We start from the raw sequence: 16412 nt of genomic DNA on the forward strand, positions 1-16412 counted from the left end.
TTTAATTTTAAAATATAAAACAATGGGAATGACTTTATCATTTTGTTGGGCTTTTTTTTTTTTGTACTTTTAGGGAAGAGTCTATAGTGTGTTAAGGGTCTCACTAGGAGATGCAACTCATAGTGACACACCTGTTTACAGCCTCCCAAGAGCTAGGATTACAGGCCTGTGCCACCATGCCCAGTCTCAACTGCCATCTCAGCACACCCCGCAGGCAGGGCTGGCACAACAGGCCCTGGGATTGAAACTCAGGCCCCTGCCGTTTTATTCCATTCTGCTTAACATTAAAAGTGCTAATGAAGTCCTAATGTATATATGCCCACCTGTTTTTCTGTCCTACCCTTCTGACAAATAAGAACTCAACAACTAAGTTTTATAACCCATTGTCCGTCACACAGTGATGCACCAAAATCCCGATTCTCAAAATCCAAAAAAAATAAATTTTTAACACATTGGAAGTACGTTTATTTACCTAATACTGAGGAACTGTGCCTTACTTTATTAAAAACAAAGATAGCCACATCAGTTTAATTTCATACATATACTACCTATTCAATTTATTAAAAATTGTAGTAAACATAATAAACTAGTGCTCCAAATGTATGTTGTTCACGTGGAAGACACTACAAGAGAAGACACAAGAGACTGCCTTGCAATAGAGTACAAATTCCTTCTACAGAGATGGAAAAATAAAAGGACAAATCTAGATGTCTAAAAGACAATTCACTGTACACATTTTATTTACAGTTTTGTACACTGTCTTAATATGAATGGGACCGCTTTTCTACTTGAGCCTTCTTTAACCAAAGCAAAATAACCTAAGTAATACAAAGTATTAAAATACAGCATAAAGATACAAAAACAGACATTCTACTTCTAGTTAGGAATGTAATTATGATGTTACATTTTCTATAATCCACAATTGTGTTTAGGCAATCATACAAACATAGATCACTGATTTGAATGAAATGCATAAATTTGTAGCAAAGCTTTGTAGTTATAAAAAAAATTACCAAATAACACACAAAATTAATGTTTATTCCACCCTTGTGTTATACTCCTGGATCCTTTACCAATGTTACATGAGGAAAAACCAAAAGCAAAGCAAATGAAAACCTGAAATCAGAATCACTAATGTTATCAAGTAGGGAAACAAATAAATTAAAACTAGCAGCCACCAGCAAAGGTTACAGCAAAGACAATGCTGTAAAAAGAAACAAAGAAAATTGCTAGAAAACTGTATGCATCATACTCTTTCAAACCAGCAAAATATGTTCCTCCATACAACAGAACATAACATTTTTTTCCTGTTACAGAAACACAAGCTCTTTTTTGAATATTGTGAATGGGTAAAATGTGTTTGTCATGGTAATTGTACTAAACTATTACAGAGCGAACCAGGAACACATTTATGGATTCTGGGGATGATGTGTACTGTAATACTTTGATTGGGATAGTGGATACTCTGGGGAGGGGGAAAAAACAGAGGTACAAGACAAAGGCGAATGAGACTTCTCTTATATCTTAGCAACATTTAGATGGAATCAAATTTAAATGCAGTCCACTCTGCTTTTGAAGAGGCTTTGGTTCAGCTCCCAAATCTCGATTGCTTGACGCAGTCTCCTATGAGAATACTCAGAAGGTGTCTTCTTAAACAACAAACCTATTTTTAGTGGTGGAGCCGCTCTTAGTAGCTGTGTCAGCATGGGACTGATAACCAATCACTATCTTTGGAGGAAGTCCTAACCTTTCCTTGTATACTCTCCTAGAAGACAAAGAAGTGGACATTAATTTTTACCTAACAAAAAACATTTACAAAAACTCACCATTAGCTTTTATATAAAAAATACCTATACATGACAATAAAATAGAGAATTATACCCCCTTTTCCTTTCAGAGTAAAACTTACTCTTTATTTGCACAACTTAATCATATGACAAATATATGAGATCTAATCAGGTATGTGTCAAGTATTATGATAATTATCATTAAATCAACAGTAGGCAAAGCAGGGGCAGTCCCTCAGCTCATGACATGTATAATCCACTAAGGAAAACACTATCAAATAACACATATATGAAGAAGCTGTATCACATGCATGTACAACTAAAAGTAATTTTATACACATTTTCATTTTTTGGTCTAAAATGTTACAATTATATTTTACATAATGTAAAAATACGTGTTACCAATGACACGTAGCATTCCCAACACCAACAAGATTGCACAAATAAAAATAAAAACTGAATACTTTGAGAGAATATTCACATTAATTTCAGGATCATTCATTCAGCATGCATAATTTCTACCTCACACACTAAAACCCTACAACTCAATTTTCATAAAAGATATGTCTACTGTAAGAAAATTTGGTATGTGTTAAATAGCAGTAAGTATGAGGGCTGTGATATTGCATAAACTGAAAGATATAATCTCATTAGCAATATTAAGAGAAAGCTCCCCTTAAAAAGCGAGGTCCAATTTCTAATGTTAAGAGAATGAAGCACATCTGAAAGCTGAGAAATAGAAACAAAACTGTGACCATGACCCTAAGTGATACAAGACAAGGCTGACAAAGTCCTAGGGAAATGTCACAAAGAGTTTTATGTCACCTTAGTAACCTGAATCTTTGTTCTTAGGGAGAAAAAAAGGGCAAACATTTAAAACTAAGTAGTAAAAACCAAACAAAACTCATTTTAATGGAGCTAACCACAGGACAGCTTTTCCGTACTCTACCCTCCAGAAGAGTTTATACTAACTTCCTCCAAATAAGGTATCTATAAATAATGTGCTAACTGCTATCAGATTTACAGTAAGATATGACAACAATGAAAATGTCAAAAAAGCAAATGCATTGACACATGTAAACTCAAAGAGTTAAAAAAGACCCTTTCTTAGGGCTGGCCTGATAGCTCAGCACAACCCCTGCGTCTGCCTCAGCAGGCACTTTAATCTGCTGAGCTCTTTGGCCAGCAGTCATGTATGGATTTTAAGTGTGGGAATAAAAGCATGATATATGAAATGCCAATGAAAATTCTAAGTAATAGACACATATGCTAGAAATACATATACTGAGGATCACAAGTCCGCATCTTGTACAGCTATTAACCACTAAGAAGAATATATGCAATGTATTATTTGTTGAAACTGTACTTCCGATTTGATTTGAAACTGTCTCATTGCTGTTTATCAATAAAACTTTGAAAAAAAAAAAAAAAGAAATACATATACTGTATCATATGCCAATACTGAAAAGTTAGGAAAAATACTTAGTCACTTAATAAATGAGTGAAATGCTAAACATGCCCAAGTAGGTTGGCTATATTGCTATTATATACTCCAGTGATTATGAAATATGAATTTTACAGAAATCAAAACACTATTAACAAGACAATGAATACCACCAGGAGTTCAAAATTGTAAGGGTTCTTCAAAACAATCGTTTTATAAATCTAAGTATTTCTAAAGCTGTAAGTAAGAGAACTTCTGGTTTTAGCTATGAACATGGGAAAAAAAAAAAGACAAAGAGCAAACACTCACCCTATATGTTGAACAGCCTCTCTGTTTTCACATTCAGTAGTCCATATCACTATCTTATCACCTTTAGCTCTAACATTAACAACAGCTCCACACACATCATCACTGTAGTCATCAAATGATTCTCCAATAAGGCAAAGCAGCTTCCAAAAAAGAAAGAAACCCTCCAAATTATACTGGAGAAACCATTTCCTAGATGGCAAATGTCTTTTTTTTTTTTTTTCTTTTCAAAGTTTTATTGATAAACATATGGCAAATGTCTCTTATATTTGTATATTGTCAAGGTTTCTATCTAGAAGTCCCCTAAGAGCTTCATGAACTCAAAGGCACTGCTTTTAGATTATGGGGGTTTACAGCTCACTTGCTATTAGAAGGTAAAGTCTAAGTCTTGTACTAAGAGATGAGTCACTGGGAGTTTGGCCTGGAAGAGACACCTCCCTGGCTCCTCCCATATGGCTTCAGACCTGCCATATCCTCTATGGTGGGAGTAGGCAACTATGTAAAAACTGAAATTTCTAAAGTTGAGCCAAAATACATATCTCCTTTAAATCAGTCATATTACGTATTGTGCCCCAGTAAGAAGGAAAGCCATATACATAAGACTAAAATTAGCTTTTTAAATCATGAGTTGACTTAAAATCTAAATTTTATTTATATAGTTCTTTGCCTCGGCATGCATGGATTTATACATTTATGTATCTGTAAACAAGGCCTTGCTATGCAGTTTAGGCTGGGCTTGAATTTACAGAAATCCTCCTGCCTGAGTCTGGGATTATAGGCGTGCAGCACCACACCCAGCTTGGCCTTGACTTTCAATTTTTTTAGCAAATTGGGGTGAACTGATGCCCACATATAGGAGTATAATTATTTTTCAGTATTGCTCGTATTTTAAGTCATTACTCATTTACTCTGCTGCTGCGTATAATTGGTACACAAATAATGATGAAATAACAGCTCTCCAAGATTAGATTGCCATGTTCTCATTTTGCAAGAAAAAACTGACTAAAAAAAAAAAGAAAAAACTGGTAAAATATACATAAAACTTACCATTTTAATCATTAAGTATATAGTTCAAAGGCATTATGTACATTTACTATCGCTGTATAACCATCTCCAAAAATTTCACAACTTTTTAATGTTAAATCCTATTATGGTTTAGATCTCCAATGGCCCCCAAAGCTTCAAGTGTTTCTTTTTTTCCTTTTGGTACCAGGGATCGAACTCAGGACCTTATGCTTGCCAGACAGGCGCTTATACCACTGAGCTATCTACCCAGCTCCCATGTGTTTCTATAGTTACTGAGTTTTAGCTGGCTTCCTGTTATGAGGTGGGGCCCTGTGGGAAGAGTCAGGTTTATCTCCTTTCCCAGCTTTTCCTTTCTCACTCCTTCCTGGCAACAGGATATGAGCAGGTTTTCCTTCAAGCTGTTTTTTTCTTTAGGAGCTAGCTGACCATGGGCTGAACTGCCAAGATAACCCTCTCCTTTAAGCTGTGAATTGTGAACATTGTCTCAGTGACAAAAAGCTAAGAAAATTCATTAAAATTTATGTCTAGGCCGGGAAGATAGCTCAGTGATCTAAGCGCCTGCCTTACAAGCTCAAGAACCCGAGTTCAATCCCCGGTACTGCATGTTGTGCTGCCCCAGAACTCCAGATGCACCATAAATGGTCCTGCATGCCCATAATCCCAGTGCTGGGGAGGCTGAGACAGGTGGATTGCTATGTGTCCAAGCTGCATAGTGAGACCCTGTACCAGATATAAATAAATAAATAAGTACCTTACAGTAAGTACTTTGAAGCTGGCTGTAGTGATACAACCTTACAATCCTAGCTACTGTAAGGCCAAGGCAAGAGCTAGCATGGGAAGCTCAACAAGAATATGTCTCAAAGTAAAAAGGGCTGAGAATTCAGCTCAATGGTAGGGTGCTTCCCTAGCATGACTAAAGCTCTGGATTTAATCCCCCTGCATCAAAAAATACAAATATAGTGAATACATAATGAAGCAAACAATTAAGCAAGCCATGGAGTTTAGTACGAGAAATATAATAGGAATCCTACTCCTAATGGATTGGTTTTGGAACCTCTGACTATAATTATGCCTATTATCTTATATTTAGTATTTTTCAAAATCAAAATTTCTCAGGATGGCCTGAGAGCTCAGCAGACTAAAGCACCTGCTTAGGCAGAGCACAGCAGCCGAGGTTTGATATCTGGCATGCTGTGCTGGCCCTACTGGCAGGGCACACTGAGATGGCCACTGAGACTGGGTGTGGTGGCGCATACCTATAATCCCAGTGCTTGGGAGGCTAAAAACAGGAGGATAGCTACAAGCATGATCTATGTAGTGAGACCCTGTCCTAAATACAGGGGGGGGGGAATTAAAATTTCTCTACATCACAACTTACAAATGGTATTGAGCAACAATTTCACCATTTGCTTCATGGTGCTGAAAAAATGTACTATACATACACCAATGTTTATAAATGGCATGCAAAATATTAAATAATACAATGTAAAATTCAAATTTTGAGGTTGATGAAATGATTGGGTGAGCATACTGTGGAAGACAGGGTTTAAATACCAATTACATTCTGTGTGAATTACAAGATGGTAAAATGTTTCATTGTACTAGTGTGTAAAGTATACACGATTCATACAAGTGCATAAAAACTGCTGACTCAGGCTTTCTCGTAAAGGAATCCTTATCTTATTAAGTTAATCAGAATAAAATATAACTTAAGTATCAGAATTCTAAGACTGCCTTGTCATTTAAGAACTTACTGTTTCTAGCCAAAAACGGTCCAGATCACTTCGCCTCTGCTGTTTGTTCAGTGTGATTAGCCATCGTCCTCCCCGCTTGTTTTTCTCATCTTCCCACATGGGTTCAATACCATCCTATAAAGCAAGAATACAACATCAGACAGTATTACAAACCTCACTTTGTAATAATTAGAACCAGCAAGCAATAACACAGTCAACATTTACATTTTTATTCTCATAAAATTGACACAGTGTACTTTTTACAGCACAGAGGGACAAGATTCCAAAATTAAGAGTACTGATTTGTTACTTACTAGCTATAGAGTCTTGTCTTTTAGTTAATTTGGAGGTTCTTACATTTTCTAATTAGTAGATACCTTTTAGAAGCTATATACACTTACCTAAAAATACATGCAAAAATTATATAATTTCACCTAAACACACATGCAAAATTATGTAACTTCAGAGTTAACTAACGCACATACCCTTTTCATCTGCAATGTTCATTTATAAATATCTTAAGGACCCCTATAGCCCTGAATCTTTGACAAACTCAAGTTATTCAAAATATAGAGGAACTGAACTGCATAATCAAAGCTCTTAGCAAAATTAACCTCAGTATGTGTACAGAATATACTAAATTTGTACAATTTTGACCAATACAGCAATGCTAAAGCCTAGTAAAGTCAACTAATTAGCCTACATGTACACCACAGTATAAACTATACATAAGTTTGCTGCAAGAGTTTTTAATGAATACCTGAATGGTCCAGTCGTATAATAAATATATGAAGATACCAGTAAGGCATACCTTAAAAAGTGAGTAGTCACAGCCAGGCATTAAATTACTGGACAACTGAATATGGTTGTATAGACTAAGTAAAAGAAAAAAACAGTTAAAAATAAGTACTGTTAGGTACTGTAGAAAATAAAAATATTGATACAAGTTCATACATGTTTGTTTTGCTATGTAGTTAACTTTTGAAATAGACAAAATAGATATTAACTTCAAGAGATAACCTATAAAACATTTTTCAATACCTTTTTTATTCTGACAAAAAGATTTTGACACAATGCTAACTCAATGAGTAAATATATGTATATAAGAATCTGAAAATAAAAGTAAGTTTAATGAATGTATGAAGCTAATAAACAATTGTTAACATACTAAAAAATTGACCAAGAGAAAAGATGAACCACATGACTACCAGGATTGCATGACCCAGTCAGCATTATCTTTGGAGGTATCCAAATATAGAAAAGACTAATGGTTTCCTAACTTTACAAATTGTTACTCATTAGTCAGCACATTAATTATTGCGGGAGGTTTAAAAAAGAAAAACAAGGCCTAAGCTCTACCCCGACTCAGGATTATAATCATTTACACATACAGTGGAATCTGTATTCATAAACTATTTACATTTTACTAGATTGACAGACATTCATACAAGAACACCAATGTTTATAGCAGCATAATTTACAACATCTAAATCCTGGGAGCAGCCTATAAGTCTATCAACAGATGAACAGATAAAAGATAAATCTGAGTCATTTGTAGGAAAATGGACACAGTTGGAAAATGTGGTTAAGTGAAATAAATCAGACCCATAAGCTTAAAAATGGCATGGTATCTCTCACTTAAGTGAGACAAAGTTTCAAATAAAGACCACAATAAAGGACAGGAAGCTAAATCTTTTGTAGATAGGATGAGGTCCAGGAGACCCAAGTTTAGGGAAGTGTAAAAAGACAAGCTATGTCATGTACACAGACCAAATACTGACAATAAATGTAAACATGGTCGGTCATAAACATGAACTAAAAATAGCAACAAGAATGAAAACAGGGAAAGGGAATTTATATAAATGAAGGGTAGCAGTTGAGCTTAAAAAAGAACCAGTGTTTTGTAGTTATACCTACTCCCTGCACTTCATGTACTGCAAACATGTACTAATAAAAGTTTTTTTAAAAAATTCCCAAATATCTAAATAAAATAACATTTTAGATTAGTTCCTTATTTGTCTAAAGGTACAAGACCAGGTCACTTGATCTCCTGTAGTCTCAAACAAATTTTTAAAAATCTCTTTTAAAAATTGGCAATAGAATAAGAGTGCTTTATCTCCTATATTAATTAGATGGTGAAAAATATCTTCACTATATGCCTACAAACTACGAACGATTCGATTATTCTTCGACAGGGTCTCTTGGTGCTAATTTAGCCCAACCTAGGAATATTTCAGGATGAATTTTAAGTAAAAAATTGGTATTCTTTCATCATACTGGACAGAAAAAGCACCTATGATAATCCATTATGATGGGGACTGGAAGATGGCTCAGTAGAATAAGCGCTTGCCTGGAGAGCACAATGGCCTGAGTTCAATCCTTGGTTCCACCAATAAATAAATAAATAAAGATTCCAATATGGTAAGATATCACGAGCACAGAATGTCACTGTACACCTGCATCAGCAGCGTTTACTCTGCGGCATGAATAAATACACCTGTGAGATGCACCCCCCAAAAAAAAAAAGATAGCACAAGACCACCAAAAGGGTCCTAAACACTAACAGTAATTACAGCATTAAGACCATAATTTTAATGGTGAGAACTAATTTAAATGAATGTCTATGTTTGTAGCAGCACAATTTGTGATAGCCAGATCTTGGAAACAACCAAGATGCCCATCACATGTGGAATGGTTGAAAAAGATGTGGTACTTTTATATAATGGAGGACTACTCAGCTATAAAGAATGATAAACTCAAAGCCTTCATATTTAAGTGGATGACACTTGAAGATATACTTATTAGTGAAATAAACCAGACCCACATCTATAAATATCGTATTGTCTCCCTAATAAAAGGACTTACAATTCCATATATGATTAGGTTTCTAAATTTCTTTGTAAAAATATGTAAATGCTTATTTCTACTTTTATATAATTATTTTTCCTTCATATTCTGTAAAGACAAAGTTCAGCATGTTAATATCTGATGGAAAATACCTGTTCCAGGATATGCCAAAATGTTTGATATTTCTACAGATAGGATACACCGAACTGCATATATTGCAGGTTAGTAACTGGCTTCTCTTCTGGAGGGTTAACAACCTAAGTTAGCAGATCAAAATTTGGAGAAAAGGAAGGGCTGCATGATTAGCCACCATTTTGGCCCTAGCCTTTCAAGGTCAGTGAAGATTCGGGACATAGGAGAACCCGTACTGTAACAACATGTAACTCAGTTGTGCTCCAAATTTTCTGATCAAGAAGATTATGGAGCCACAGAGAAATGTGTTCGAGGATCTAAAGTGAGCCTGGGGAGAGTCACATGGAGAGAAAAAACATTTTCTCAAGCTTTCACAGAGAGCAAATTGGTAAAGCAATGGCCATGACTCATCCTCATGTCAGACACTGACAAAAGGATGTACAAAAGGTGGTACAGGGCTGCAGGATAAATCCTGAGAGTACTTGGCTCACCTTATCAGATACAAAAGTTACAATTCTGGGTATATAGGTCTTGCTGTATCTTGGTCTTAACCATCCAGTAGAAAAGTATAAAAATGAGGTATATAAAGTAAATCCATATTAATACGATGAGCTATAAAAGGCTCAAGTCAATAACTTCTGAGGATAACCCACTAATATTATAGACTGCTAGACAGTATTAGATGTTTAGTTGAATTCAAACACTTATAGTATCTAGATGCCAAAAGAATATTCCCCTCTGACAGGACAAAAAAAATAAAAAATTTAAAATTAAAAAAAAAAAGATACAAAGGAAAGATCATTTTGTATTTATATATACAAAATAGGATAAATTTACAGCTACTTTTGCTAACTCAGTGAGAAGAAAGAGGTGTACTAACAGTGTCTGGACAGAATATCCTGTCTTCTTCTTGTACTATGGATAACCACTAAGAAGATAACAATGTACAGGGTATTGATTATCAAAACTGTCCTATTAATCAGCTGTGAAACTATCTCATTCATATTTATTTCTCAATTTAAAAAAATGAATATTGTGAGTGACTTTCTTCAATGGCATTCAAGGTAGAAGACTCTTCCTTCTTTTGGCTGACTCTTTTGTCCTTCATGGTCCTTAAGTAAATAGTGAGAATTCATAATAACACATTAAAGAAATGAATCCTGAGAATACAAAGGTTGGTTAAAAGCAAAAGGATTCAGTGGTTGTTTAGGTTAAATTTTTTAGGGAAAAAAAAAAAAGTTAAAAATAACTTAGATATTACTAGAAATCTAAAGGAGGGCCAGAGAGATAGCTCAGCAGGCTAAGTGCCAGCTTTGGTAAGGGCAGGGACCAGGATTCAATCCCCGGTCCCACATGCTGTGCCAGCCCTGCCCACGGGGAGCACTGAGCCAGCAAGTGTCCCGACATGGTGGTGTACACCTGTAATCCCAGCATTGGGGAAGCTGAAAACAGAAGGATCACCCGAGTCCGATCTGTGTAGTAAGACCTTGTACCAAGTACACAAATGGAAAAAAAAAAAAAAAAGACCTGAAGGATTCCTTTAAATCTTTAAATTATGGTGTAAAAGTCCACTATGCAATGACATTGTTTTACATATAACTAAAGTTATTATAATCAGAGGGCAAACAAAAACGTAATTCTGAAAACTGGTAAGACAAAAAAAAAAAAAGACCTACAGAAGTCTGATTGAAGGAAGAGGGTGATCAAGTCCCTTCCCACCAACTGCAAAAAAATGGAGAACTTTTTTTTGTTGAAGGAGGCTAGTTACTAAAAATATCATTTCATGAGTAGTTATATGCTTTGGTTTTTTCAGGGATACAAAGGTACACTAACTGTTACAGACTGAGCTTGGAAGATACATACAATTTTATTTTTTGCCTGTGAGAAAGTATGCACAAATTTTATGGAAGCCACACACATTGGTGTGGACAGAATACACTCAAGGAATTACATTAAATCATATGAGTAGCACCACTAATTCATTATGTGTATGGTTCGAAAATATAGATGTTAAAGTTGTAATTTTTAAATTGCTAGGCAATTCAAAACTTTTAAAAATGAGTCTTAAAGGGCCAGGGAGATAGCTTAGTAGAATAAGCACTTGTCTGGCAAGTGCAAGGTCCTGAGTTCAATCCCTGGTACCACAAAAAAAAAAAAAAGTTTCAACTTTCACCTTTCATATTCTTAAAACAGTATCTCCCCACAAATATTCTCCATGCTAAAACACACTAAGTTGACTTTGTAGGAACTGAGTAGCTCAGTGGTACAGCATTTGCCTAGCATGTGCTAGACCAATCCCTAATACAAGGGGGAGAAACCCCCTTTTTAGAGATCAGTATGAAAACTTTTTACAAAGACTGCATTCTTAAATTGTTTTTGGAAGTCATGCAAATGTTTCTGATTCCAAATTGATTTTCAAAACTGGAAACAAAGCCTCAAAAAAATTTCCATTCTTCTTAGTTTATGACAAAAGTACAATGAAACTGACAACTATTATCAAAGATATTATATTGCAAAGAGTTTATGAAACTAAGGACCCTAATAGTGTTCTGAAATAACTACCTTTGGGCCAGTGAAATAGCTCAGCAGATTAAGTGCCTGCTGAGGCAAGCGCAGGGACTGGGGTTCAATCCCTGGCACTACATGCAGCACCGGCCCCACCCCCAAGTACTCTGAGCCAGGGCGTAGTGGTGCACACCTGTAATCCCAGTGCTGAGGAGGCTGAAAACAGGAGGACTGCTGTGAGTCCAAGCTGCATAGTGAGACCCCATACCAAATACATTAAAAAAACAGTAATAACTACTTTTGAGGCAAATGTGTCTAGGCAACCACAAACCAGCTGCCTATAAGTTCTACAGCAATAAAGAATTCTCAATGGAAGAACAGGTATCTTAGGATAAGGACGACACAATATTCAGGACCAAAGGATGGCCGGACTGAAGTTACAAAAAAAATAAGGAAGCATAACACTAATTCAACTATTTGAGAGGAGATAAGACATAAATAATTCTACTATTAATTTTACCTAACCCCTCAATTTGTGAATTTGACTTAAAATAAAAACTATGCAACTAAAGACTACAAATATAGATCCTAAAGTAAATAGTTACTTACGCCCAAAAGTCTTCAACAGTATCAAACTTAGAGATCAGTCGAAGATTTGCTTGCCAAGTTTTACTTTTATCATTTTTAAAAAACCAGAGCGCCCATCTAAAAGGAAAAAGTCATTGTTAAAAACAGTAACTGTGCACATCAATGGCCATAGCAGGTTATTAATAATAGTAAAGAAAAATGATATAATCCAAGTGTCCACTACCAAATCAATAGATATAAAAAATAATACTGATACACAATGGGATATCAATTAGCCTAAAAGTTCGGGAAGGACATACTTGTGACATTCTTTGGATGAAGTCAGACAATTTCATTTCTAGCAAGTACCTATTCCACTTATAGGAAGTTACATTCACACAACTAGAGAATGGTGGCTGCCTAGGGATGGGAATAGAAGGTAACAGAAGTTGTTGATGAAGACAGTTCTGCAGATTGCATGTACAATTAAAATTACTAAGCTGCAGCTTTAAAAATGCTAACAAAGCAACTTTTATGTTGCGTGTATTTAATTGCAAACATTTAGAATAAAAATTTAAAGTGGTAGGGGTTTTTGTCTTTTTGAGATAGGGTTTTACTATGAACTTCAGGCTGGCTCAAACTCGGAGCAATACTCCTGACCTCAGCTTTCTTTCTGAGTGCTGGGATTAGAGGTATGCAACACCATACCCTAAGGTAGTAGTTGTTACTACAGAAACAAGTTTCCTCTATTTCTTTCATTTAAAAATATGCTGGGGGCCAGTGAAACAGCTCAGCAGAGTAAAGCAGCTGCTTAAGCAAGTGCAGAGACAGAGGTTCAATCCCAGGAACCACATCGTGGTAGCACCCCCCCCCCCCCCCCGCCACCCCGGGCAGTTGAGCTGATCAGTCTGGGCATAGTGGCACATGCCTGTAATCCCAGCACTGGGGAGGCTGAAAGCTGAAGGATCACAAGTCTCAGCTGCATAGTGAGACACTGTAACACCAAATACATTAAAAAAATAATAATAATTGGCTCTGTGGATGTGTGAGCCCCTGGGTTCAATTTCTTGCACTACAATATAAAACAAATTAAAACTTAAAAAAAGGAGTAACACAGAATATCTATTACATAATAGATTCCCTTCCACAGTTAAAGAACCTGAGTCTAACCACTGAGATTACATAGAAATGTAGCAGGGGGAATTAATCTGATACAACAGAGTTAAGCAAGCAGTTATTTAAGAAAATAAGAAGAGTGCAAGTGCTTAACTATAAAGGAAAGGAAGAAAAAGACTCAACTGCAAGAGGAACCAATAATTATTAGCCAGAGAGAGAGATGGGAATTGCTAGGAAGAGTCAAAACTACTCTCATTTTACATTTCCCTAAAATAACCAAAAAACCCTCTTCTCAGAATTCTTTCAAATTGTAAGGGATATATGCTTTGATTACTTTTTCTCCATAATATCAACACCAAGGACTTATATTTACACACAACTAAAAGATACACAGTATTAACCCAACTAAAGGTATACAGAGTTAAGATTTTAGAAGGTATCACTGAAAAAAACCAACCAACCAACCAAAAGATCTCCCCACCGCCCATGCCCCACCAAAGAAAAAGCCTTCAAGGCTGTTACAATGAACTATGCACATCAGATGTTCAATGTAAGACATTAGTTAAGAAAGTTCTTCACTTTCTAGGGACTAGTTGATCTTTGATATTCTACTAGATGACAAGTTGCATCATCTATACTGATCTGTTCCTCATTAAAGAGTATTTAAACTACAGAACCTCCTATGAAAAAATTTCATGAAGTGTATTTGGATTATAGGAGCTAGGGAGATGGCTCAGTAGAATAAGTGCTTGCCTGGCAAGTGTAAGGGCCTGAGATCAATCCCCAATTCCACCAAAAAAATTAAATAAATAAATAAAAGACTATTTGTTTGGGCTGGGGATATAGCTCAGCAGTATAAGCACCTGCCTGGCCATCATACGGTCCTGAGTTGGATCCCCAGTACTAAGGGGAAAAAAAAATTTACATATTTGTATTATAAAGTATCTCAATATGTCTCTCATGATAAAGAATGACAATATTTAGATCATAAAGAGAAATTTTATTTTTAAATATAAATGAAGACATACTGAGGAGTGGGTTATGCTGGAAAGAGCCCTATAGTGAAATATTACTCTACACTGTTTCAAATTACTCTATGAAAATTCATCTTAATTATCTTTTTTTGGAGACAAGGTCTCCCTATGTACTCTAGGCTAGTCTCAAAAATCACTATGATTTTCCGCCTCACAGCCTCCCACATTCTGCAACTATAGGAATGTGCACACTCGGCTTTCTTTTTCCTCTTATCCTCCAATTTGTCTCTTAAAATCCACTAAAAAACTTCTGGCTTCCACAGCACCTACCTTTCCTTTCTCAGTCCAACTTCAAGTTACCTGTTCTTTCTTGATACATCTGTTTATGTTCTGCTCACTTTTTAATTGCTCCACTATCTTATTTCATCATCTGTATTCTACTAAAATTCTTTTTCCCTTAAGAAGCACTTCTTAAAAGCTCTGCAACCTATTAGATATTTTAAAATTTTGTTTTAGCCTTTTTTGCATATATGCTATTACCTTATTTTTAGAAAAAAACTTATTTTATTTCCATGATGTTCTACTTTGGCCTATATCTATATCCTAGCTACACATTTTCCTTTAACAAAAAAGCCCCTATGTACTGAAATTTTAGGTGTTTGTCTTGCATCATTTATGTCTCAACATAATTAATTTATTACCACGGCTTTAAATATAATCAATATACTGAGGAATTTCAAACTAATATCACTTCCCTCTTCAGAGGCTCAAGATTAACACATAAAATTGTGTGCTGATTAAAAGTCATGAAGTGACAGTCAAGCCCTCAACCTGGGCACATCTGAAACTAGTCTTAACCTAAATTCACTTTGCAAATATGCTCTGTTCTCCATTCATCTTGTTACCTAAATCAAAATCCCTGGGTGTCAGGAAGCTTACCTGTTTTGAAGCGGATGTTTAATATAGTGTTCTGGGTTAGCAACCTCCTGGTTGGATTCTGTTTTCTCCTCTTCTGCAGGTGGAGGATTAGGAGTAGGGTTGGTTTCCTAGTGGAAAGCGACATAAACCATTTTAAATTTCTCAACATTACCTACACAGCAATATTCTAATATACTTGAGCCAATGCTGCTAACAGAAATGTTAATATGTAAGCCAAATGTATGCACAAAAAGATCTCAAACCAGGTGTTAAAGTACACATTTTTAAAAATTAATTTTATTGATGTATTTTAGATATACATAATAACATTCATCATATGGAATTTGTACCGATATACCTTAATTCTTACCCTTTCACTCCTCTCCCTTCAACTCTCTTCCCATTTACAAAAAGCTTTATTTCTACTTTTTCCTTCCTTTCTTTTTCTCTTCCTTTCCTCTTCTCTTTTAAACATTCTCTTTCTATTTCACAATAAGTACTCATTTAAAGAATACAGGTTTTCACAACACATGGCATACAAAAGGACTTGCTTCTGATCACCTATAAAATGACAGAGCAAAGGCCATGTCTTAATTTTGCTCACAAAGTATTATAATGACTACAGTGCTCATAGGTTACTATGAGCTCGATAAATTTAAATGCTTATACAGGTTGCCCTTGTTGGCCTGTTGCTGTTGCTACCTGTCTTGCTCTTTACCATGTGCCACTCTGCTTTGGAGCCAGCCCATATGGACTGAAGCCTTAAGTAACTAATCAGAGCTCAGGCCCAGCGAGTGAGTTAGACGACCCAGGGCCCTCCGGATCCTGAATAGACTGAGCGCAGGCCCGGCAAGTGAGTGAGATGACCCGGGACCACGGGATCCTGAACAGATCCAGAGTGCAGGCCCGGGAGTGAGTGAGACGACCCGGGGCCGCTGGATCCTGATTAGACCCAGAGACCAGGCCCGGCGAGTGAGTGAGATGACCCGGGGCCCGGTGGGGTCCTGAATACACCCGGAGCACAGGCCCGGCGAGTGACTGAGATGACCAGGGCCGC

At 36.1% G+C, this 16412-nt stretch overlaps 1 protein-coding gene across 1 annotated transcript in view; it reads right to left on the reverse strand.

Moving 5' to 3' along the window:
* Positions 1–667: 667 nt before the first annotated feature.
* Positions 668–16412, reverse strand: part of LOC101571273 (eukaryotic translation initiation factor 4E) — a 41038-nt gene continuing 25293 nt past the window's right edge. The window contains exons 3-8 of the mRNA XM_004640639.3: positions 15377–15483; positions 12390–12485; positions 7108–7171; positions 6318–6431; positions 3541–3680; positions 668–1765 (exon numbers count right to left, since the gene is read on the reverse strand). Of these exons, the coding sequence (XP_004640696.2) occupies positions 1651–1765; positions 3541–3680; positions 6318–6431; positions 7108–7171; positions 12390–12485; positions 15377–15483 (636 nt within the window). The 3' untranslated portion in view covers positions 668–1650. The remainder of the gene's footprint in view (positions 1766–3540; positions 3681–6317; positions 6432–7107; positions 7172–12389; positions 12486–15376; positions 15484–16412) is intronic.

This window comes from Octodon degus, unplaced genomic scaffold (assembly GCF_000260255.1).
Source record: "Octodon degus isolate 3935 unplaced genomic scaffold, OctDeg1.0 scaffold00125, whole genome shotgun sequence".
NCBI lineage: Eukaryota > Metazoa > Chordata > Mammalia > Rodentia > Octodontidae > Octodon > Octodon degus.